At 52.8% G+C, this 24,497-nt stretch overlaps 1 protein-coding gene across 2 annotated transcripts in view; it reads left to right on the plus strand.

Annotated features, from left to right (window-relative positions):
- The first annotated feature begins 624 nt into the window (after window positions 1-624).
- Window positions 625-24,497, plus strand: part of LOC102838176 (WD repeat-containing protein 1-like) — a 44,070-nt gene continuing 20,197 nt past the window's right edge. The window contains exons 1-5 of one of the 2 annotated variants that reach the window (XM_006874668.1): window positions 625-821; window positions 1,222-1,343; window positions 14,845-14,935; window positions 21,901-22,048; window positions 22,380-22,560. In XM_006874668.1, coding sequence (XP_006874730.1) covers window positions 806-821; window positions 1,222-1,343; window positions 14,845-14,935; window positions 21,901-22,048; window positions 22,380-22,560 — 558 coding nt within the window. In that variant the 5' untranslated portion in view covers window positions 625-805. The remainder of the gene's footprint in view (window positions 822-1,221; window positions 1,344-14,844; window positions 14,936-21,900; window positions 22,049-22,379; window positions 22,561-24,497) is intronic. The other variant, XM_006874669.1, reaches the window with a different exon arrangement.

The following is a 24,497-nucleotide window of genomic DNA, read 5'->3' on the forward strand; positions in this document are numbered from 1 at the left end:
TCTTATGTTTGCAGACCCAAGCAGCGCTGCAAAGTCAGGGCGCACACACCGCCGAAAGGGGACTCCCGCCGCTAATTCACGGCCTCGCCAGCCAAGGGAAAACGGCAGTAAAAAAGGCGTCCGGCTTCACATCCCAGCCCACCCTGCTTTTTGTTGTTAAGTGCTGTCGAGTCGGTTCCGTTCCATAGCGACCCTGCATAGCGTTTCCAAGGAGTGACTGGTGAGCTTGAACCGCCAACCTTATAGTTCAAACGGCTTTGCAGTCTGGCGCATTAACCTACAGCGGCACACCAGAACTCCACCCCGCTTTTTAGCAGCTTTTAAATAAACCTAAGCATCTAAAGTTGTCGAATGCAACCCATCCTCTCTTCCCCGCGGAGAAGACCCTTCTAAAGCGCGGGGTGTTTCGCGCTGCCTTTTCACGGGGCCGCAGGAGGCGCGTTGGTGACGTCATTTCCTGTAGGCGGGCCCCAGGGGCGGGGCACGTCGGGGGAGGAGCGGACCCGGGCCGCGCAGGCGCACTGGGGCTTCAGCCGGCGAGCTGAGCGCTTGACTATATATGGTCAAAGCTGGGGGCGAGCCGCGCGCGGGGCCGCGCTTCCGGGTTCGGGGCGTCCGCAGCGGCAGCGCGCAGGGCAGGGCGCGAGCCGGCTCTGAGCCCCGGCGACCGCCCCCAGCCCGCCCGGCACGCCCGGCGCCGGCTTCCGGCCCGTCCCCGCGCGGACTTGGCTAGACGGAGTCGCAGCGCGGCCCGTGCGCATCGGCCAGGGGCTCTAGGCGAGCGTGGCGCTAACAAGTGGGCAGGATGCCGTATGAGATCAGTAAGTGTGGGCTCGACCTCTGGCCACACGCTCGTCCGTTCCCGCTGCCTGCGCCCCGGTGGCCATCGGCGGAGACGTGAGCGGCCTGGCGGGGTCCCCGGGCGTGGGGCGGGGGTGGCGTCTCCCCAGCTCCCCGGGGATGCTCGGCGGCGACCCCGAGCCTGGGGGGCACCCCGAAGTTGGGGCCGTGTGGACTGGGCCCTAGGAGTCCCGCTCCCCGAGGGGCCTGGCGGGGCGCGCGGACCAGGAAGTGGCGATCCCCTGCGCGCCGTCCAAGTGGCCGCCGCCCCTCCCGATGGAGGCAACAGGTGACCGGCTGAGACCGGCCGAGGGCCCCTGTCCCCCGCCCAGCCCCACCGGGGCTGCCCCTCCAGTGTCCGCTGCGCTTGTGTCTTCGCAGAGAAAGTGTTCGCCAGCCTCCCCCAGGTGGAGAGGGGGGTCTCCAAAATCCTCGGCGGCGACCCTAAGGGCAACAATTTTATTTACACCAATGGAAAGTGCGTCATCATCAGAAACATCGACGTGAGTACCCCCCCACTTCCCCCCCCCCCTTTTTTTTTTCTGTGTGAGTTCCGTTTCTGCAGCCAAATTCTCCTGCGCTTTCCTTTCCCCATCCCCTCGGGCCCTGGGGCTGAGCTGCAAGGGGGTGCCACGCCCCCTCCTCCTGGGGACCTTTCCCCGGAGCCCCGGAAGCTGGTGGTTTTAATTCGCCCACTCGTCATTCTTCCTGGGGAGATGGAAACTCAGATGAGAGGGGGGTTACTAAGAACCAGGGTTCTGGGTTTAAGGGTTCAGACTGATCCCACCAGTTGCTGCTTGACTTTGGGATGGTTGGTGACTTGGTCCTCTCTGAACCTCAGTTTCTTCATCTCTTAAGACGGAGATGATAATCGTCCACACTTCCCCTGGCCGCCCATGCAGAGTAAATGAGATGTGTCCCCCAAGCCCAGCCGGTGCCTGGCACTTGGTAAAGGGCAGTTACTCGTAATCATTAATAACACCCGTGGGCGAGCCAGCTGGAATGAAAACCCAGGCTTCAGGCCTCCAGCCCAAATTGCCCCCCACGGTTCTGAGCCCCAGTACAAAAACAGGAACTAGTCATTCCCATGAATCATTGGCTGCAGGCCTCTTGTACCCAGGCTGAAAATGCGCCTACAACCAGCTCCTTGGTAATTCCTTGCAAATTCATGTTCATGCTCTGTGATTCCTGCAGTGGCTGAGTCCACTTCTCAGCCTCCTTGATCCAGGATGCCACGCTTGTCCCTTCTCCAGCCTGGGTGATGGGATGACAGGGAAGCAATGTTTCACCAGTGTTTAGTGTTGGGTGGGCCTTTTGGATACAGTCCTATAGGGATGGTTTTGATTCAGCAGGCCTCTCCAGTGGGTGCCCGCTCTGATTCCCATCCCTGGTAATTGCCTTCCATGAGCTGGGACTGGTACTGATCAGAAGCTAGTGGTTCCCTAGAGCCACACACAGCTAAGGGGCCGAAGGGTTCTCAACCTCAGTTTCCTTACGTGTAAAGGGAGAGGCCTCAGCCTCCTTCTGGTGAAGACCATCCATGGCTCTTACTAGTCTGCTGGAAGGTGGAGCTCTGCTTGGCTGTTCCAGCTGCCTTATCCAGGCTTGCTGGGTCCCCCCAATGAGGGGGTGAGTGGGTGTGAAGGTGCTAATGGCACCTCAGCTAGTTTTTCCAAATTCCTGAAAAGCACATCCCACCTACTCAGAAGTGGGGAAAGCTCTACTAAGGACTTGTATCATAAGATCTGGAGGTTCTGAGAAAGCAAGATTGAGATGCCCTTACATCTATATGTTCTCACAATAAGGATTCCTGGCTTGGCTCTGCACCACACCGTCGGGCTGTGCTCTTCAGCGGCTCCATGAGGGAAAAGACCTGCTCCCTTAGACCTTTCCACCTAGGAACCCCCCTGGGGGGCACTTCGGATCTTTGGTGTGGCCTTACTATGAGTCAAATCAACTTGCTTGCACCCAGCAATCCCAGGCTCTCACATAGTCTGACAAATAAAATGCGCTAAGTACCCTCATCGCCACAGACATAACAGGAGGTTGCTCGGTTTTGCCCTCGTCAAGTAAGACAGAGACTGTAGACAGACAGACAGACGCGCGCGCGCACACATACACACACGCACGCACGCGGCTTTCACAAGGTCTCAATGTCATTCAGCATTCTCTGCAGTTGGAGATAGGCGGGCAGGGCGTGGGAAGAGCCTGGCTTCATGTAGCACTGTGGGCCAGGCACTGGGGAAGGGTCTGAGATTGCAGCATTGACCCCTGGAGCCCCCAACAACGGACCCCTCACTCTGAAGAGGTGACTGAGGTAATAGCTGGACCCTCTTCCAGTGCACAAGCCTCCCTCGGGGCCCTGCACAAAGATTCCCGACAGGGGCGAGCCATTCTGCTACACCACCCCCACGGTTTGTTTTTCCCTCCCCATGAGGCATCCGCTGCCCCTTTCTATGGCTTAAGTTTCTGTAAGGCCAGGCTAGCACCTAACTCATTGTCAGAATCAACATGAGATAAATCTTTAGTCCTGAAAGCACCATCCTATAGTGTCATCAGGCCAACATGGAATGCTTGCTACTAATGCAGTCCTCCCTGTGCTGGTCGTAGACTGGAGCGAGGGGCTGTTTGATTGACAGGTTGACATTGGTAATCATGTAATGACAGGTACCACTTTTCTTTGGGGACGTATTCCTGGAGAAAGGGAAAACAGGCTCTAGGATGAGGGGGAGCAGGGGGGCGTTGATTGGAACACAGGCTCAGAGCCTGGAAAAGGAGGTTGGGACGCTGTCTGTCCACTGACAGGCTCCTCACCTCCTTCCCCACAGCCTCTCCTTTCTGCTGCAGTCTCCCTATTACTACCGCGCACGCAACACTGCGCTCCCCACCTTTATTGCAAAAACCCCAAACTACTTTCACCATTACCACCCCCTACAGCTGTGAACCGGTTCATTCCCGTTTGACCCCCTGTTGACAATTTGCCTCTCCACCCCAGAGAGATCAGAATTTACAATTTAACAAGACCCACAGGTGGTTCTTAAAGTGCCTAGTGATTCTGTATAGGGTTTCTGAGGAGCAGCTAGTGAGTTTGAACCGCTGGGACCTTGTAGTTCAAAACGACCTTACGGTCAGTGCTTATCTTAAAGCGCCACACTGGGACTCCAAGTGATTCTTGTTAAGTACTGTAGAGTCGGTTCCAGCCCATGGCGTCCCTATATAAGGTTTATGAGGAGCAGCTGGTAAGCTTGAAGCACCAGCCCTGCGCATTAGTTCACAGCGCCACACCAGGATTCCAGGTGATTCTTAGGTAGACATGATCACCTGGGAATTTGGTTAAAATGTAAATTCTCACTGAGTCCATCTGGGTGGAGCGGCCCTATGTCAGCAGGGGACTGAGCTAGGAGGTGGCCCGTCTGTAAGTGGGAGCCTCACCCGCAGCCCTTCACCCCGCCTCTACTCTCAGTTCTCCTTGCTGGGTACCAGCTAGCTCTCTCCTTGGTTTTTTCTTGGCTGTGCCGCACATCGGTCCTCCACTTGGTCATTGTTGTTGCCTTTATCTAAAGCTGCAGGCCTTGCTCCCCGTCTTCCATTACTTTCTGTTTGGGGAGTCGTGGTATAGCGCTGTAGGATACACACTGGACTGTAAGGTCGGTGGTTCAAATTAACCATTCACTCCTCAGACACCGTATACAGGGTGGTTACTATGAGTCGGAACCAACTTGTCGGCACTTAACATCCAACAGCATCACCTTGTTAGTGGGCCTGCTCCCCATACCTGCACCTCCCCACCCTATGTTAATGTCAAGTCCCTGTATAGGGCTTCTGAGGCTTTTTGACTCTTGGAAAAAGCAGCAAGCCTCATCCTTTTCCTGCGAAGTGGCTGGTGGGCTCAAACTGCGGACCTTGTGGTTTTTACAGCCCAGTGCTTGTTGTATGGAGCCACCACATGCTCACAATAAATACAAAACAAGCTAGCACACAGGCCACTGCAACCTACAAGTGTCTGTCCAGATCCTTTCCAACGGGACCCCCCTTTTTCAGTACTTTGTCTTCACACCCAGAAAGAGTAGCTGGCACACAGTAGATGCACAGTAAGCTATTTGTTGATGGAAAGGCCTTGAACACTGGCTACTTTGTACAGCTTCAAGACGGCCACAGGAGGTTTTACTGCGTGGGAGTGAGGAAGGGCTGGGCCCAGTTTAGATTTCTAGACCTGCAGGTGGTAGAATCCACCTGCTGGCCCCTAAAGAGGTGTACCCTTGGAAGTACCCTTGCTGACTTGGCATTTGGAGCGAGCTCTGTTGACTTAAAAATTGCTTGGCCGGCCCGACCCAGCCCAGCCCAGCGACACTCTTTCGGCCTGTTGCAAGGCCGTTTTCCTGCTTGTTTTCAGTCACATCTCTGGGGAGGATGTTGTCTGTAGCACTAAAAGGGCCGGGTGAGGCTGGCCATCTAGAAACAGCCCAGAAACCATGTCAATAATTGGGCTGGGCACTGGGGCAGTTCGGGGGGTCTAGGGGGCTAAGGAGGACTTCCTGGGGCACTGGTAACTTGCAGTGCCTGGGGGGCGGCTTTTAGCGGGAATTATACTGTGGGCACAGTGTTAAGGCCTCTGCCTTCCCCTGTGCCCTCTGTGACCTGCTGGCTCTGAAGGTACCTCTTCATGAATCGGAACCACCCAGGAGCATGGCCCTGGCAAACCACAGTTTTTGCAAATAACTTCCTGGGATCCAAAAGCATCCAGGAAATTTTCCATGTGGGCAAGTTTAGGCCTGCCTCTGAAAAGCACGGATATACCTCAGAGGTGGGGTGAGTTTGGCCTCAGACCACCTGAATACCGTGAGTCAGGAGTTCTGGGGTTTCCCAGTGACTCTAACACAAAGAAAAGGTTGGAATATTGTGAAAGGGAACAGTATTGTCAATGGGATAAGGACATGAGGTGAGCGTGAGCACAGGTGCATGGAATGGACTTGCTCGAGGTAGATAAGCCTTCAGTTTCTTTAAAACAAAACAAGAATAGCCCTATTTGCAAAGGGTCATAAAATGAGGCACAGGGAAACAAGGCATGCTCAGATTCAGGAACAAAGGTGTGTTTGAAAGAACATGTAAAATTCGGGGGCAGAGGTGAGGCTCATCTTTCATGTGGGAGATCCAAGTTGGAGTCTGGGGAGGCAGGCATGATGCTCAACAGGTGTGAGTGAAGCTTCCAGACTGAGAGACTAGGGAGAAAGGCCTGGAGAACTACGTGTGGAAATGGGCCCTGAAAACTCTGTGGATCACAGGAGTCCCATCTGCAGCGGATCACAGGGATGGGGCAGAACCAGACAGGGCTTTATTTTCTTGTGCATGGGGTTCCCCAGAGTTCAGAGCTGACCAGCAGCGGCTAACAAGAAGAGCATTGGGAGGGGAGGGGGCCTGCAGGAAAGTGGAATTCAAAGAGAAGAAATTTCCCATGAACATTCTTTTTTAAACTTTATCGTGAACTGAGGGAAGGTTTGCACACACAGCAAATCAGACACTTTGTTTCATCTCAGCGTATACAGTGTATACAGTCTCTTCATGTAACAAGCCATCCCGCTTGCTCCCTGGGATTCTCGTTCCTCCTCCTTTCCTAGTCGAACTGAACTCTGTCCTGAGCTAAATGCTGCCCTTTGGATCTCGAATGGGTGGTCATTGTAATGGTGTATGCACCTCCCTAGTGTTATTCTCCCCTGTGTGTTTACCATGTGACTGAAAGCAGAGATGAGTTCAGTTCCAGACCTGCAGGCTGACCAGAGACCAGGCTCAGGCTTCCACCAGTCTGCTTGGACAGTAGGCCGGGTCTCTGTTCTCCCCGAATGCTCACAGCGCTTTGGGGGTGCTTCAGGATCTGTTACCCTCCCATGCAGTAGGACCACGGACACATTAACGAAGATGCTTACAGGGACAGACGGCATGAGAAGGGCTGTCCTAGCCCCTGTTGGTTGTGTGGTCAGTCCTCTGTCTGCCCTGCGCATATGATGCTCATGGTTGCAGTTGTGGGTGACATGAACCAGTGGGCAGCAGAAGGACACCATGTGGCTGATCAACCCGTGGACAGAAAGTGACCTGGTGGCCACTGAAGGCTACGTGTCAGAGCTGGAGCGCCCAGGAAACTGAGGCCCAGAGAGGAGTTGGTCCTTGTTGAGGTCACAGCCAAGTGAGGACACGGCTCAGTGGCCCTTCAGTGTACTGGGCCCTTGGACAACTCAGGCCCTTCATCCTTCCAGGTGGCCAGTAGGGGCTCTGAGTGGCAGGCAGCTCAGGGAAGAGTTGTCCGTCTCCCTGTCTCCCCTCCTCCTTCATTTCTCTTGTCTTCCACCTTCTATAGATGGGAAGCAAATTAGTTCCATGCCAGATACATCTGAGCATCTGCCTTATATGTGTCACCCTGCCATGTGGAGATAGCACAAGAATGAGACCCCTGTCCTCGACTGAGGGCAGAGCTGACTGACCTCCGGGAAGTGGGCCATACAGATAGACCTGAAGGGCCCGCTGGGTGTACCCCTCAGGTGGGGAAAGGACTCCAGGCTGAGGTAGCAGTGCTCAGAGGACTTGATGCATTCGGCCTGAAGGTGGGTCAATGGCTGCAGGGCAAGTCAGGCTGCGGGTAGGCGGGGCAGCCATGTGACAGGCCACCAGGACCATGAAGAGGTTATGATAGCATGTGGATGCACCATAGAGGGTTGGCTGTGTGCCTAAGACTGCTCATCGATGCTACAGCCCACCCTTGACTCCTCAGGTGTCCAGCTTCGCGGGCCTGAGAGCAGCTGAGTCAGTGGCTGATAGCGAGGGGCGACTTTGCTCCCCAGGGGACATGGCACCAGTGTCTGGAGGGTGTGCCTCATGGTCACAGCTGGGGTGGGAGTCCTACAGCCATCTAGTGACTAAAGGTCATGTGGTGGTTGTGTGCTGCTCTTAGCAGACCTGACGCCATAAACTCCAACGAAACCTGCTGCGGTCAAGTCAGTGCTGACTTACCGCCACCCGAAGGGGCAGAGTAGAACCGCTCCCTGGGAACTCCACGGCTGCTAATCTTTAAAAACAGACCGCCACATCTTTCTCTTGCTTAGTGACTGGTGGGTTCTAACTGGCTGGAACCGAGCACTTTAATCACTGTGCCACCAGAGCTCCTTGCAAGTCTCAATTTTAAGCTTTCTTCCGTTCACGGGACTGACCAGTGTTGGTAGGGGAGTATGGAGAAGCTCCAGTCAATGACATTGGGAACTTTGGATCAAACAATGGCGTGTTTGGGGAACAAGAACCAGCTGGGCCTCAGAGCAGTAGGAGGAATGGACATTTGAATTGGGGCTTGGGATGAGTAGGAGTTCACCAGGAAGAGGAATGAGACAAAAGGATGCGTCACAGAGCTGGGAGAGTTCAGGCACAGAAGTTGGGGAAAGCTTGACTTGTCTCCTCTGAGAACCATGCTGGACACCTGTGGTGATGCTGTAGGATAAGCACTGGACTGCTAACCATAAGGTCAGCAGTTCAAACCCACTAGCCGTTCTGAAGGAGAAAGATGAGGCTTTCTGCTTCCAGAAAGACAGTCTCAGAAACCCTATAGAGGTCGCTGTGAGTCATGGCAACGGGTTTGGTTTGGGGGTATGTGTGTTTTCTTACTTTGTGGGAGAGGATATGGAGAAGGGTCTGTGGGTTGTGGGAGTGAGCGAGGCCCTGTCCTGGAGTGGCTGGAGATGCCTGTCCCCATCCTGACCCTCCTCTCCTGCTGGCCTTGTTATCTTAGGGAGACTCGAATTAATTGCCCGCTGGGCGTGTGTCCCAGAGTGTCCGTTGTGGAACCCCTCTGCTCTGGAGGGGAAGAGCTCACATCCCTTCCTGTGTGGCCAAATAGAAAGACCTTCCGAGCCTGAGCTGTGGTCAGCCGACTTAACGCCTCTCCTCCGAAGTCAGCTCTGTTTGCTGAGCCCAGAAAAAGGCCCGCCCCTTCTCCACAGCCAAGACACAAACCCCACAACATTTGCACTTCATCCTCTATCCCACCCTGCTTTTGGGGTCTTTCTCAAGGACACCACACAGTGTGTCCACGGGAGTCTGTTTCAGGAACCTGTCCGATGGCATTTGGTGCCGGGCCCATCGGGCAGTTGTGTTTGTGCCTCGCTCTCCCCAGTCTCCACATCTGGAACACTGGGCGCATGGATGGATTGGGGGATCAGTGTGAGAGTGAACTGAGAGTCCATTCACAAGTGCCCTTAAAGGGTGGCCTGGGCTGGAAAGGTGCCACCTTCTTCCCCACCACTGGCGTGGGGTTGCTGGTCTCTGGCTTCACAGCTGCCCCCAGTCTCCCCTCAGGCCTCTCCTCTGCAGTCCTGTGGTGCACAGGAAGGGAGGTGCCCATGATGCACCCAAGGCCACACTGAATCCTGGGCTCCCCACTTGTAAGGTGTGGCTTGTTCACCAGGAAGACTGTGCAGGCTGAGCAGGGCTGGGAGGCAGGAAGAGAAAGTCATCGGGGAGGACAGGCCATTAGGAGTGACTTGGCTTCAGTGGCTCTGAGACACCGAGGTGTCGGCTTCTTGAACTGGCAGCCCCACATTAAAGAACCCAGCGACATAAGTCTCTGGGGAAGGCAGCCACACGGTCTACACACCCTAGAACAGGCAGTGTTTCCCCAAGGACAAAGTTCAGAGGGTGGGGAAAGGAGGTGAGAGAGGAGGGGGGCCCTGGGGGTCCTGCAGTCAGTGAGATGAAACCAGGTGGGTGATTTGTTGGCTGTAAGACTGACGATCTGCTCTGTAGACCCTCCCTCTGCACAGTGCACAGTTGTATCTTTTAAAAAACCTTTTCAGCTAACAGTGGGTCCTCCAGCAGATGAGAGAATAAAACCAGAGGTGTAAGGACCCTTGGCTGAGTTCACGACCAGCCCCACCGCTTAGCCGCCGAGTGACCGGGAGCTCACCACTCCTGACTCGGCCTTGGTTTCTTCTGTGAGATGCCTCCTAAGGCTGCCTTCCCTCAGTACTGCTCACCAACACCACAGTTCAGAGGCATCGGTTCTTCTCGGGTCATCCTCATTCCTTGTCCAGCGTTCACATGCATAGGAGGTTGGGGTCATAAGAGCAACCTCATCTTCAGAGTACACCTGTGACTTGACCTCGCCTGTGAAGTGGTACAGCGACCTGGCCCCACCTCAGCACCCACAGCAAGATGGAAAGGATTGGGTCAGAGTAGGACTTCACGCCACAGGGTTCCCAGTGGCCACTGCCTCTCACTGTTTGCACCAGCCAGGGACTCCTCCTTGGCTGGTGCACCAAGTCTCTTCCCTTCTGTGACATGCCTGCCTGGTGGTGGTGTTAGTGAGTCCCAGCAGAGGAAGGTAGAAGGCAGAGAGGGTGACAGGATCCCAGGGAGCTGGGCAGGAGGTCTGGGTCCAGAGCAGGCCTCAGGGTGAGCCCCAGGCTTTTAGGGAAGTTGGCTTTGCTGGGCCCTAGGCAGGCTCTGAGCGAGTCCGCGAGGGTGTGTAGACAGGAGAGGGGCTCACTGTCATTTCCTTACCTCTGTCATCCTGTCCTGCTGACCTTCAAAAACCCAACACCCCATGTGAGGCTGCAGGGCTCACCGGGTCCTCCAGGGTGCTGGACACCAGGTGTGAGGCCTCCGTGTGGCCACCGCTCCTATACTCTCCTGGGTAGAAGTGGGGGCTGAGGTGGGAGTTAGCCAAGTGAAGGGGCAGATGGAGGGCTGCCTGACCCAGGAATAGCTCTGCCACCCCTGGAGGCCTGGGGATGTGGCTGAAGGTGGGAGGGGGTCTCCTTGAGGGGGAGTTTACACATGGGGGAGCTTTGGGGGTCAGGGTTGGTGTTTAGGGGCTCACTGTGCTGAGATGATAAGGAGCTCTGGTAGTGTAGTGGTAACCTCACAGTCAGCAGTTCGAAACGACCAGCAGTTCGTGGGAGAAAGATGAGGCTTTCTGCTCCGGTAAAGATTTGCAGCCTCGGAAACCCTGAACAGAACAGGGTCACTATGAGTTGGAACCAACTCCACGGCACATAACAACATGCTGGGATGATAAACACATCCAGGTTTCCCAGGAGAGACCATGACAAGCTGGACCGAACCAGTCCAGGGTGCAAGGAAGAGGCAGATTGAGGCTGGTTAGGAAGGAAGAAGACAGGACAGGGTAGAGGCCTGGCTGGGAGGCGGTGGCTGGCCGGCTGGGTCAGCACCCACAGGTCTGTACTGCCTCCCCTTTTGTAAGTGTGGGGTCTTCTGAACTTGTAATGCAGGAAGTTCCTATACCATCTCCCCTGGTCCTGAGAACCGTGTGGCTTCCATTCCCAACCCCCCCCCCCCCACACACACACTTCAAGGAGAGTCTTCCCAGGCCTGAACTGAGAACTGGCTCTGAGGACTGTGTCCCATGCCTCAAGGACTGTTTCCCTGGTCCCTAAAGGAGGTAAATCCATTTCCCATCCTCCCTCAGTCCTCCTTCCCACCCTTACTCTGGAGAGCAGTTCCCTAGATAAACTAACCCGTGCCTTGATTCTCAGTTCTGAACCTTCCAGAATAGAATCCAAGCCTACTTCTGCAAGGCAGGGGAGCAGGTTGGGCGGGGTGTCAGGGTGACACAGGCCAGCAGGGTGCCGTGGGAGCAGCTGGTGTGCAGGCCTCCACCCCACGTGGAGTCGGAGCTGCCTGCTGTAGTACCCTTCCCCCCCCCTCCCCAGGAGTAGTGGGAGGAGCTGGCTCCCTTAGTCATTATCCTCAGTTTGGAGTCTTCCCCCACCGCCGACCCAGTTGTACTTGGAGTACTAGCAACGCGTGTGATTCATCCCCCTTCGGGCCTGCGCTGAGCTTGCCAGCTGTGACCTTTGGGGTTTCTTACACATCCTTCAGTTGCATACCATTTAGGGGAAGGAATTTTTAGGGTTGAAATCTGTCCACCCCAACCTCAGACATCCTCCATCCTCACTTCCAGCCCCCAGGCCTGGGGAGCTACCCTTCACAGGTACCCAGGCTGGGCATGCCAGTGTAGACAAGTTAATGATCCTCTCAGCTTGCCCCCTCGCCACTGAGGGCAAGAGCCTCAGTTGGCTTTGGTGCTGTTGTTGGGCATCCCGTGTGGTGTGGAGTAGGACCGTCTGTGGCTGTTTTTCTGCTGTAATCTATAGAAGCAGACCTACTGGATGTGTTCAAACCCTCAACCTCTGCATTACACTAACGCCTGGCAAATCTTCCTGATGATGGTGGCCCGTGGACTAGACTGTCTGATCTTGTGAGGGGACTTGTCAGTGTTAGGGTCTCGAGAAGGAACTTGGGCAGAGAGTTAGGTTAGTCCCTGCATCTTTCATTCTAAAATTGGCTGCACTGAGGTGTGTGATTTGCATGGACCAAGACTGGTCGGTTTCATGGACAACTTGAAGTTCAATAAACATGTGCCGTCTCCTGATCACCATCTCAGATGAGGTAGGAAACACTCCATTGTTCGAGAAAGTGCCCTGTGTTCAGTTTGCCCCAGCTCAGCCCATAGCAGCTTCTGATGTGCTCTCTGTCACACTGGGTTTGCCTTTTCTAGAATTTCATATAAAGTGTGCCTTTTGGTGTAAGCTTTCTTTCTGAGGTTCATGCCTATTTTTGAGTGTTTCAGTAGAGTGTCTTTTTATTATTGCTGTTGTTAATTGCCATCAAGTCTGTTCCGACTCACAGCAACCCTGTGTAGGGTGTCCACGGAGTGACTGGTAAGTTTGAACCACTGGCCTTGTAGTTCAAACCGACCTTGTGGTCCAGGGCTTTATCGTACTGCGCCATACCAGGACTCCTTTTATTGCTGAGTAGAAAGTATAATTCACTGACTGGATGTACCACAGGTACATTTTGGGCCTTTTGGATTGTTTCCAGTTTGGCACTTTAGCCCACACGGGCTTTCATGTCTCAATTCTCTTGAGTAAATAGTTGCAGGTTTGGATGATAAAACATGTGCAGCTATCTGGCACATTATTTTCCTAAGGGGAACCCTGACCATTTTGCATTCCCACCAGCAATCGGTGAGCGCTCCAGTCGTCCCTCCACCCACCCCAGACCCTACCCTTGCCACCATTTGGTGATGGCAGTCTTTTCGTCTTAGCCATCCATGGGGCTGTGTGGTGAGCAGTATCTCATAGGAGTTCTGATTGCCATTTCCCAAAAGACTGATGATGATTTGCATTTCGTGGGGTTTATCCGTCATTCCTTTGGCAAGTTTGGGTCCTAGGCACCTTTCTAATTTCACTAGCAAATGTTTACTCAGACCGGGCTTAATTTCTGAAGCCTGCTGTATGCTTGAGGAAATGCTAAGTGTTCACTACGGACTATGCAAACTGTTCAAGAATTCGCTTATTGAGGACCTGTCATTTCCTTGGTGCCAGTTGGGCACAGTGGGTTAAACATTGGTTTGCTAACCAAAAGGTATGCAGTTTGAATCCACTGTCTGCTCCATGTGAGAAAGTTGAGGCCTTCTGTCTCCGTAAGGATTTAGAGTCTCAGAAACCCTATGGGGAAGTTCTCCTATGGCCTGTAGGGGCTCTATGAGTCGACTCAGTGCCAGTGGATGTGGTGTGGTTTGGGGCCAGCTGAGGAGATCCGTGATCCATTAAGCCTGCCCAGAAAGCTTGGGGTAGCTGGACAAAAAGTGGTCTGCTGTGATGCCTGGTGCAGCGAGTGCGTTTGGCCTGATGGTAAGCTTGGTGTCTACGTGGGTGTACCGCTGTTGCAGGCAGAGGGCCTTAGACCAGTGTGGCAGCAAGTTCAGGTGGTTGGGCTAGAAGACGTGAGGGTTTTTTCTCTGGTGGGTCAGGAGGGCACACAGGCCTGGGTGGGAGTAGTTGCAGGTAGTTAGGTGTGCCTGTAGTTGTTCTTTCAGGAGAGCTGAGTGGCCTCCCCTGGGGTCTGGGAGTACTTGGGTCCTGGGAAGGTGAGGGCAGGTGACAGGGACAAGAGGTTTCCTGCTGGAGGAAGCAGTCTGGGCCCGGGGACCCACCGAGAGCTTCGACAGTTGTGTGACTGGCTGTCTTGCTTGTGCCTTGCTGCCACTGTGGGTTCAGCATTGGGCTGCTTAACTGCAAGGTCTGCGGTTCAAACCCACCAGCTGCTCTGTAGGAGAAAGATGAGACTTTCTGCTTCTGTAAAATTTTAGGAACGGACTCATTGGCTGTGGGTGTTTTGGTTTGGTGTGTGTGGAGGGGGGAAGAGTGGAGGCTTAGTGGTCTCCTTTTGTAAATTGTATGGTAAAATCTCAGTGCTGTGTACCAGTGATAGGGAGTGGCCCAGCTCCAGCCCCTCTGTCTTGTGTGCGGACCTGCCTAGGGACTGGCAGCTGGGATAGAACTGGCGTAGAGTGGTGCCTGGAGAGTTGGCCTGGGGGTGGGGACAAGGCAGATGAGAGATGCCTAATGAACAAACTCGTTTCAGCTGCCGGCATCCCAGAGGTTGGAGAAAGCCTCAGCTCTTCCCATGAGTTCTAGGTTTTGCATACTGCACGAATACACCTGGGTTCTGGACCATGAAAAGCTCCAAAAAGCAGAAAACTGCCTGAAATTCTAGACTAAGTCATAGGTTACTAAGTTAAAATTACCTGAAATTCAATCACCTCCAGGTGTGTGTGTTAGGGCAGGGAGGCATACATAAAGAATTTCCTTGATAAAGTTTTTGGATAAAATGATGATGTGTGTCTGTACAGGCAGGCCTAGGAGATTTGGCGGGGTCGACTCCAGTACACTGCAGTAATTCCAGTTACATGACGCCCGCGGTCTCCCGGTACATGTAAAAGTGCTATCTGTCATCTACAGAGTGTGCAGTAGTATTATGAAACAGTTTGAAATATTGCGAGAGTGACCAAAATGTGGCACAGAGACACACTGCTGGAAAAGTGCAGTTAGACAGCAAGGAGTGCCCGTCTGCCGGGCGTCTCAGACCGCTGGTTTGGAGTGCTGAGCACAGTGTGGCCATGTGTACCTCACTGGTGTTTCTTCTGGGCTCTCCTCCCTGCAGAACCCCGCCATTGCTGACATCTACACGGAGCACGCGCACCAGGTGGTGGTGGCCAAGTACGCGCCTAGCGGCTTCTACATCGCTTCCGGAGGTACGTGGATGAGGACGGTTCCCGGTGGGGTGGTATGGCGTGGTCGGTGGGTGGATGGAGGCGAGCAGGCCGCCTGTGAGACAAGGGATCCTGGAAAAGCGTGAATCCCCAGAAAGCCCCGCTGCTTTCTCGTTGGCTGTGTTCCAGCTCGGTCCATCGTGAGGTCACCAGAGCTGCTTCTGCTTTGTTGAGTTGCCCAGGGGCCTTTGTGGGCAGCTGTAATATGTCAGAGTGCCCTGGTGGATAGAGCGCTTGACTGCTAACCACAGGTTGGCAGTTTGAAACCACCAGCTGCTCTGAGGGAGAAAGAGACGGCAGCGGCTGCTGTAAATAAGACTGCTTTGTTGGAAACCCTGTTCTTCCAGTGTCTCTCGAGTCAGAATCTACTCAACGGCAGTGGGTGGATAATGCTCCATTCGTCTGAGACTTTTTGAAGCCTCCTGGGATAGTGAGTTGATGCTAGGTCACGTATGTGCGTGTGTGTGAATTTGTAGTTTTGTTTTATGCCATCTTTGTTCACTGCTTTCTGAGTACCTAGCTCAGTGTCGGCCTCAGAGCTCACCTCTGTTTTGTGGAGAAGACATCTGCTGTTACCTGGGCTTTCTGTGTAGGCTGGTGACAAGGAAACAGGCAGAAAGAGTGACTTGGCAGTCTCGTGCCTGGTCACTTTGTTCTCCTAGCTGATTTCAGGGTAGATGGTGTTCTTTCCTGCTACAGATGAGAAAGCAAGGCACAGAAATTAGATTGGCTTGCCCTGTGTCTCCTACCTATCTTATCCATCCATCCACTCAACCACCTATCCAGCCATCCCTGCACCCACCCACCTTCCATCCGTCCACTCACCCATCCATCTACCCACCCATTCACCTGTCCATCCAGTCATACATACATACATCAACCCACCCATATATCTAGTCATGCATATATCCACCCACCCATCCATTAATTCATCCATTCATTCATTCATTCACCCACCTGTTCATCCATCCATCTACCTATCCACCCATCGACCCATCCTTCTATTCATCACTCAGCACACTGATCACCTACAGCTATGCTGCCTGTGCCCAGCTGTCTCCAGCACCAGGAGAGTCAGTGGATGAGGCTGGCCTGGCCTGGCTAGCACCTGGGGGCAGGGACAGGAATTGCTGACAGACCTAGCCAGCCGGTAGGGGGAGAGCCAACATGAGCTGCCACCGTCTCATCTGCGCTGCACTCACTCCCAGCATGGTGGTGAAGGTACCTCTAGCTTGTGTGTGTCTAGGAGAATGGAAATGACCTTGACCTACGGCCTGCGTGGAATGACATACTTTCCCGGGTCTTCATTTTCTCTCTGTAAACCTGAGTTGTAGGGGAGGACCCTGTGAGGCTATGCATGTGAAATGGTTCCTATGGCTCACAGTACCTCTTAGGTACTGGCCACAGTTCTGGTCACTAAACCATGGTATGCCTGAAGGAGCAAGGGCTCTGCCCATGACCAAGCCACAGTGGAACAGATGTCGTGGTTCTAGGTGAAGGACTGGCCAGTCCGGCTTGTAGTAGACACTTAAGGGTTTTGTGTTAGACATAGCCCAGTGCTTCTGTAAGGCTTGCTCTAATCATGTCTCATGATTTATTTTAGCCCAGGGAGTTTTGTGGGGACTTTTGTCTTTTTTTTTCTGTTGCTCAGCTTGCCAGCAGAATGTCTCTTCAATTAAAGTCCCAAGGTTTGGCACAGGCGCGTTTTTAATAACCGAGCCATGTGCTCTGAGACATGTCATCTGTGGAGAAGAATGTCGCTGGTGAAAACCTTCCTGCCCTTCTTGTTTCACAGCCACCAGGGCTGAACCTGGCCTGCCCTCTCCCAGGTCCCCAGAGGGCCGTCCAACAAGACAGAAATCGATGGCCTGGGAGATGCTAATGCGGGATCAATGAAGCCTGGTGCAGAGACTGGGCACAAGACAGTCCCCAGCTGGAGTCCCCTCTCCAGCTGAGTGGAGGGGTCCAGCAGGGAGGGGGTCAATGCGTGTTGGAACCGAGCGACAGCGCTGCTCTGTGAGCGCAGTGCATTGATTGTTACAGGATCTACTGCAGCCTGGCCGCAGGACAGAGAGCCCTGGGCTAAAAATAGCGGCTGGGTAGGTTTGGAAGGCAGAGGAAGGAGGGATCACCAGGTGCCCACTGTGCCCAGCCTGGAGTGAGGGTGGGAGTCAATGTTGGGGTCTTACTCAGTGTAGGGCTCCTATGATTTCTTGTGGCCTTCTGGACCGGCCTGGGTGGGGCGGAGCTTATCACTGTGGGTTTGAAGGGGTGTATGGGTGAGTGAAATTGAAGAGGGGTGTATGAGGGTGTGAGTGAAATTAAAGGGGGGGTGTGAGGGTGTGAGTGAGACTGAAGGGGGGTGTGAGGGTGTGAGTGAGACTGAAGGGGGGTGTGAGTGAGATTAAAGGGGTGTTGTGTGAGGGTGTGGGTGAGTGAGTGAGACTGAAGGGGGGGTATGAGGGTGTGTTGGGAAGTGGACATGAATGTGCATGTGGGGGCATTACTTCATGTGGGGAATGCACGAATGGGGATGGATGTGGGGGTGAGTACGTGTGTGGGGAGAATGGAATGTAGGGGTGAGTGGGTGTGATTGTACATGTGTGTGGGGATGACTTGCAGGCATGAGCGTAAATCTGTGAGATTTAAGTGCGCATGTGGGACGTAATCTGTGTGGGTGAGTGACTCTGTGTGACCCCCAAGTCTCCCTGGTCTGTTGTGCTCCTAAGTGGGGATGTTCTGAGGGTGCTTCCTGCAGACCCTCCATTAACTAGCTGTCAGTAGTGCTGGCTGTGTGCTGAGGGTGACCTCCTTGCCCTGTGCAGCCACCCTAGGAATAGTGTTGGAGACAGCACAGCCCGAGGTAGCAGAGCAGGGGCTCCTGGGTTGGAATGACTGCCCTGTGGGCTTGCTGTTGAGTCCTAGCTAAAGGTTGTGGGCAGACTTGCTCTGATGCCAGCACCCTGCTGATTTGGGAGGGGTGGGCTCCTGGTATGTTTGGTGATAGTGACTGGTGGCGTGTGACTAAAGATCCCCCGCAGCACTGCTCCACATCTCCCACCTTGCCATTGCCCAAGAGAACCCTACATGAGCTTCAGTCAGTCCCAGCTGTAGCATCGTTCCCAGCCGTCCTGAGGAGCCTGGCCCCTTGCCCAGTCCAGCACTGCCCACACTTGTCTGCAGCTGCCCTGCCCAGGAGAGGCGGACTTAGCTAGTGCACTCAATTCAGCAGAGTGGCGGAGGGAGTTGTCCATGGTCCCCACACCTGTGTGTTGTTGTTAGGTGCCATCAAGTTAGTACCGACTCAGCTACCCCATGCACAACAGAAGGAAACAGTGCCTGGTCCTGGGCCAGCCTTACAACTGTTGCCACGCTTGAGCCCATTGATGCTGCCACTTTGCCAATCCATCTCGCAGGGGGTCTTCCTCTTTTTCTCTGACCCTCCACTTTACCAACCATGATATCCTTCTCCATGGATTGGTCTCCCCTGACAATATGTCCAAAGTATGAGACATGAACTCTGACCATCCTGGCCTCCAAGGAGCACTCTGGCTGCACTTCTTCCAACACAGATCTGTTAGTTCTTTTGGCAGCCCATGGCACTTTCAATATTCTCCTCCAACACCATAACTCAAACAGTTCTTCCACAGTCGTCTTCCTTATTCACTGTCCAGCTTTCACATGCATATGAGGCTATTGAAAATACCATGGCTTGGGTCAGGAGCACCTTAGTCCTCAAGCTGACATCTTTGCTCTTCAACACGTTAAAAAGGTCTTGTGCAGCAGATTTGCCTAATGCAATATGTCATTTGATTTCTTGGCTTCTGCTTCCATGAGTGTTGATGGTTGAGCTGAGCAAAATGAAGTCCTTGACAACTTCAGTCTTTTCTCCATTGATATGGATGTTGTTTATTGGTCCAGTGGTGAGGATTTTTGTTTTCTTTACATTGACATGCAATCCATACCAAAGGCTGTGGTCTTTTTTGTCTTCTATTTTATGTCCTCCTGACTTTTTCAGCAAGCAAGTTTGCATCATCAGCATATTACAGATTGTTAATGAGTCTTCCTCCAATCCTGATGCTATGTTTTTCTTCATATAATCCAGCCTCTCGTATTATTTGCTCAGCATACAGATTGAATAAGTATGGTGAAAGAATACAACCCTGTCGCACACCTTTCCTAATTTTAAACTATTTGGTGGTTGAGTAACTGCCTCTTGGTCTATGTATAGTTTCCTCATGAGCATAATTAAGTGTTCTGGAATACTCAATCTCCTCAATGTTGTCCATAGCTTGCTGTGATCCACACAAGCCTTTACGTAATTAATAAAGCACAGGTAAACATCTTTCTGATGTTTTCTGCTTTCAGCCAATATCCATCTGACGTCAGCCATAATGTCCCTTGTTCCACGTCCTCATCTGAATCCAGCTTGAACCTTAGGCAGTTCTCTGTCAATGTACATTTATAGCCATTTTTGGATTATCTTTAGCAAAATTTTAGTTGTATGAGATTAATGATATTGTTTGATGACTTCTGCATATAGTTGGGTCACCTCTCTTTGGAAAGGTCACAAATACGGATCTTTTACAGTCAGTTGTCCACTTAGTTGTCTTCCAGATTTCTTGGCACAGATGAGTGAGTGCCTCTGTGCTTTGTCAGTTTGTCCATCAATTCCCGGTGTCTTGTTCTTTGCCAGTGCCTTCAGTGCACCTTGGACTTCTTCCTGTAGTATCATTGTCTTGATCATATTGTACCTCTTGAAATGACTGAACACTGACCTTTTCATTTTGGTACAGTGACTCTGTGTATTCCTTCCATCTCTTTTGATACTTTCTCTGTCATTCAATATTTTGCCCATAGACTCCTACAGTATTTCAGGGCGAGGCTTGAATGTTTTATTCAGTTCCCTCAGCTTGAGAACTGCTGAGCGTGTTCTTCCTTTCTGGTTTTCTAACTCTAGGTCTTTGCACGTTTTGTAATAATATTTAACTGTGTCTTCTGGAGGTAGCTACTCTTTGAAATTTTCTATTTGTCACTTTTAATTCCTCATTTCTTCCCTTTGCTTTAACATCTCTGTGCTGGAGAGCAAATTTCTGAATCTCTTCTCACATCCATTTTGGTCTTTTCCTTTTTTCTTGTCTTCTTAATGACTTTTTGCTTTCTTCCTGTATCATGTTCTTGATGTCATCCCACGTCCCTTCTGGTCTTTGGTCTTTAGTGCTTAATGCATCACATCTGTTCTTGAGATGATCTCTAACCTCAGGTAGGATTGTTTAAGGTCATTTTTTTTTTTTTTTTGCTCTCATGGACTTGTTTTAATTTTCTTCAGCTGCAGCCTGAATTTGCATAAGAGCAATTAATGGTCTGTTCCACTCTGCCCCAATCTGGGTTTGGTTGATGATGTGGACCTTTTCACCATCTATTTCCACACATGAAGTTAACTTGATTTCTGTGTATTTTGTCTGGTGATGTTCATGTGTGTAGTTAGTTGTCTCCTATGCTGTTTAAAAAAGGTATTTGCAATGAAGAAGTCATTGGTCTTGCAAACTTCTATCATGTGGTCTCCAGCATAATTTCTATCACCAATGCCATATTTTCCAACTACTGATCCTTCCTCTGTTTCCAACCTTTGTTTTCCAGTCACCAGTAATGATCAATACATTTTGATTGCATGTTTGATCAATTTCAGACTGAAGAAGTTGATAGAATTCTTCAGTTTTATCATTGCTGCTGTAGTGGTTGGTGCGTAACTTTGAATACTAGTGGTTTTAACAGGTCTTCCCTGTAGGCGCATGGATATTATCCTATCACAGACAGTGTTGTTCTTCAAGACAGATAGGTTCTTTTGGATAATGAATGTGACACCATGTCTCTTCGCCATTCCGGGCATAATAAACCATGTGATTGTCAGATTCAAAATGACCAATACCAGTCCATTTCAGTTCACTAATGTCTAGGGTGTGGATATTTACACATTCCATATCATTTTTGACAATTTCCAGTTTTCCAAGATGCATACTTCATACATTCCATGCTCTTGATTATTAATGGATGTTTACAACTGTTTCTACTCATTCTGAGTTGTGCCCTGTCAGCAAATGAAGGTCTTGAAGGCTTTATACAGTCACTGTACTCTGAGGAGGCAGCTAATCCCCAGGCGCATTTTGAGTGCCTTCCAACCTGAGGGGCTCATTTTTCAGCACTAAATATGACAGTTTCTCTGCTGTTCATAAGGTTTTCAGTGACTAAACGTTCAGGTGTAGTCCATCTCTCCTCCTTCCTAGTCTGTCTTCATCTGGAAGCTCATCTGAAACCTCTCCACCGTGGGTGACCCTGTTGTTGTTGTTGTTAAGTGCCTTCGAGTCGGTTCCGACCCATAGCAACCCTGTACAGGGTTTCCGAGGGTGTAAATCTTTACGGGAGTAGAAAGCCTCATCTTTCTCCCGCGGAGCGGCTGGTAGTTTCGAACCACTGACCTTAAGGTTCGCAGCCCGATTCGTAACCACTACGCTGGTGTTTAAAATACTGGTGCCATAGCTTCCAGAATCACAGCAACATGCAAGCCATCCCAGGATGACAAAATGACAGACGCGTGGTGGCCCACATCTGTAGAGCCCCACAAACCAAATGCCCGAACAGTTGCCATTGAGTCGCCTGGTTCTTGGCACCCCATGTGTGCAGAGTAGAGCTGTTCCATTGGGTTTTCAGAGCTGTGGCCTTTCAGAAGCCAAGCAGATAGCCAGGCTTTTCTACCTAGGTGCCTGTGAGTGGGTTAGAAGTTCCAGGCTCGTTAGTACTCAATGACTTAAACCCATCACCCGGGGACTCTGGGTCTCTTGGGAGGAGAGCTGAGCTGCTGCGTGCCCTGAGGCATATCCCCAGACTGAAGGGCCAGCCTGCACTTCCAGCCGCCCCTTGACGTGTGTCCGTACCCCGTGTGCCGGCAGATGTGTCCGGGAAGCTGCGAATCTGGGACACTACGCAGAAGGAACATCTGCTCAAGTACGAGTACCAGCCCTTTGCCGGGAAGATCAAAGACATCGCCTGGACGGAGGACAGCAAGAGGATCGCCGTGGTCGGGGAGGGCCGGGAGAAGTGAGTGGTTCCCCTGCCGTCCTGGGGCACCCTGTGGGGAGAGGGGTGCACACCCTGCCTCTTCCCTCAGCACCTGATCTCCCCAGTCCTGTGTCTCCCCAGCTGCTCTGAGCACATGTGTCAGTCCCCCTGGGCTCGTTCACTGTAGATCTTCTTGACAAACCTCAGAAAGCCCAAATCCCAGTGTCCTCAGTGGCTCCTCCTCCAGCCTATAGGCATCCCTCACCGCTCTTGGGCAGGTCCCCGTGCTGTGCCTGGCTCCTCAGCTCTCGCGGATCGCATCCACCCTCCCTGGGTTGACTGTCTCCCCTTTGATGTCTCTCGGATAAAGGTTTGGTGCCGTCTTCCTGTGGGACAGTGGCTCTTCCGTGGGTGAGATCACGGGACACAACAAAGTCATCAACAGCGTGGACATCAAGCAGACCAGGCCATATCGGCTGGCCACGGGCAGTGACGATAACTGTGCCGCGTTCTTCGAGGGGCCGCCCTTCAAGTTCAAGTTCACCATTGGGGTAAGCTGACTTCTCTACTTGGGGTGGATTTAGTGGACTTGGTGCTTTTCATGTGAACTTGGTGGGGTTGGGACCAGTTTAGATGTCCACACAAGCACAGGCACACCCCGCTTATGTCAAAGTGTGTAGACTCATAGTTAGGGTGTGCTGGGGGAAATGTCCCTGAGCTTACCCTATCCCACTGGGGTTCGGGGGAAGGGCACCCCGAGATGATTTTCTTGTTTCTCTAGGATGCGGTTAGGGAGCGTCTGTGAGACTGTACCCAGGTCCCCACATTCCGTTTGCAGGAAAGGGGCGTGGGACTCGGGCTGTCATCTCCTTGAGCTCGGGCTGTACTAACTTCACATGAGTTGGGCCGCTCTCTGCTAAGCTGCCCAAGTTGAGGTGGAAATGAGTTCCCGGCAGCCCCTGCAGAGGGAGAGATCATCGGGGTGGAGGGCAGACCTCAGAGACCTTGTGGTTTCAGGTCCTGACTGCCACAATGAAACGAGGCTTGTTACCAAGTGAGGTGCACACAGCTTTGGTTTCCTAGCAGGTAAAGGTGATATTGACACTAGGTTGTTGTCTGTGACGCTCAGTAGCGTTCTAAAAATGTCTGAGGTGATGTGAGAATGACCACGGTGCCACCCAGGGACACAGTGTGCTCGCACTGCTGGTAAAGGGTGCCACTAGATGTGCGTAGTTTAAAACCACCCCACCTCAGTATCTGCTGGTGCTCCAGTCATGTGGCAGGACGGAGAGTCGCTGGACACAGTCTCTGCTTGTTCTCACTCACCTGCCTACCCAGGGGCTACTGCAAAGGGGTGAACGCTTGGTGTCCTTATGAAGCTGCCCTGGGAAAGGAGGCCAGCACTAGAGCTGCTGAGACCTCCAGGAAGTGACCATGATGGACTGGGGGATAGCTGGTGGGGGGGCTGGCCGAACGGGGGCACTGTTGATGAAGGCTGTGATTCAGGGTCATGGCTTTGGGGGGGTGGGCGGGGCTTTGGAGTATAGGGTGAGATTGCTGAGTCATAGAATGCTCCTGACGGATGTATAGGTGGTTTCTCCAGCCGCAGGAAGCTGGCCTGGCTTGTCTGAGACCCAGCTGATGCTCTGTTTGGTACCATCTGGGCTTGGTTGGACTGTGGCCTAGAGGAGCCCTGTGCTGCTTCAGGCAGAGTGGGCCCACGTTAGAGATGAGGGTTAGACTAGGGGCTCAGGTGCCTGATGCGATAAGGGTCCCAGCCCCTCCTGACGCCCCCTTGGGAGAGCTTGTTCCGGAATTTCTAGAACACCCTTCCTCTTTTCTTTTCCTCCTCCTCCTCCTCCAGCGTATATAGCCCTTGGCCCTGGACCAAGGGGTTCTGGTAGAAACACCAGCCTGCTTGCTGCTGGTCTGCAAGTGGACGCCCCTTTCAGTACCCTGTCCACTGTGAGGACTAGAGTGGGCTTAGGAGGACATGGACCAAAACTGGAGTCTGGGTGGTGACCCGCTGGTTCTACCTTCAAGTCTCTGTAGAGAGGAGCAAGTGGAAGGCCATGAACAACCTGTGTTTTTAGGGCATGCTTCACGTGTGGTGGCAAAGGTTCTCACAGGCTGCGCCCTCCACCCCAGGCTGGGATCAAGCTGGCTTCTTCCTGGAGGTTCAGCTCCGCAGGCCAAGCTGGAAGGCTAGGTGGCAGTGAAGGAGGCCTGGGGGCTCAGCACTGAAGCAGCTCTGTGGGAGAAAGACCTGGGGGCGACCTGCTTCTGTAGACGGTGGTTGGTGCTGTCAGTAGATTCTGACTCAGCCATCTGTTAGACGGAAGTGCCCCAGCCGCTCTGCTGGCTGCTCGAGCCCTCCGTGTGTCGTCCCACACGCATCACAGCTGTCTGGAGACAGCGTATCCCACTCCTGAGCTGTCCTACGTGAACTCAGCTGGGAGTCTCGGGCTTGCCTGTTTTTAGAGAGCTG

The sequence above is a fragment of the Chrysochloris asiatica genome, unplaced genomic scaffold, assembly GCF_000296735.1.
Source record: "Chrysochloris asiatica unplaced genomic scaffold, ChrAsi1.0 scaffold00292, whole genome shotgun sequence".
NCBI lineage: Eukaryota > Metazoa > Chordata > Mammalia > Afrosoricida > Chrysochloridae > Chrysochloris > Chrysochloris asiatica.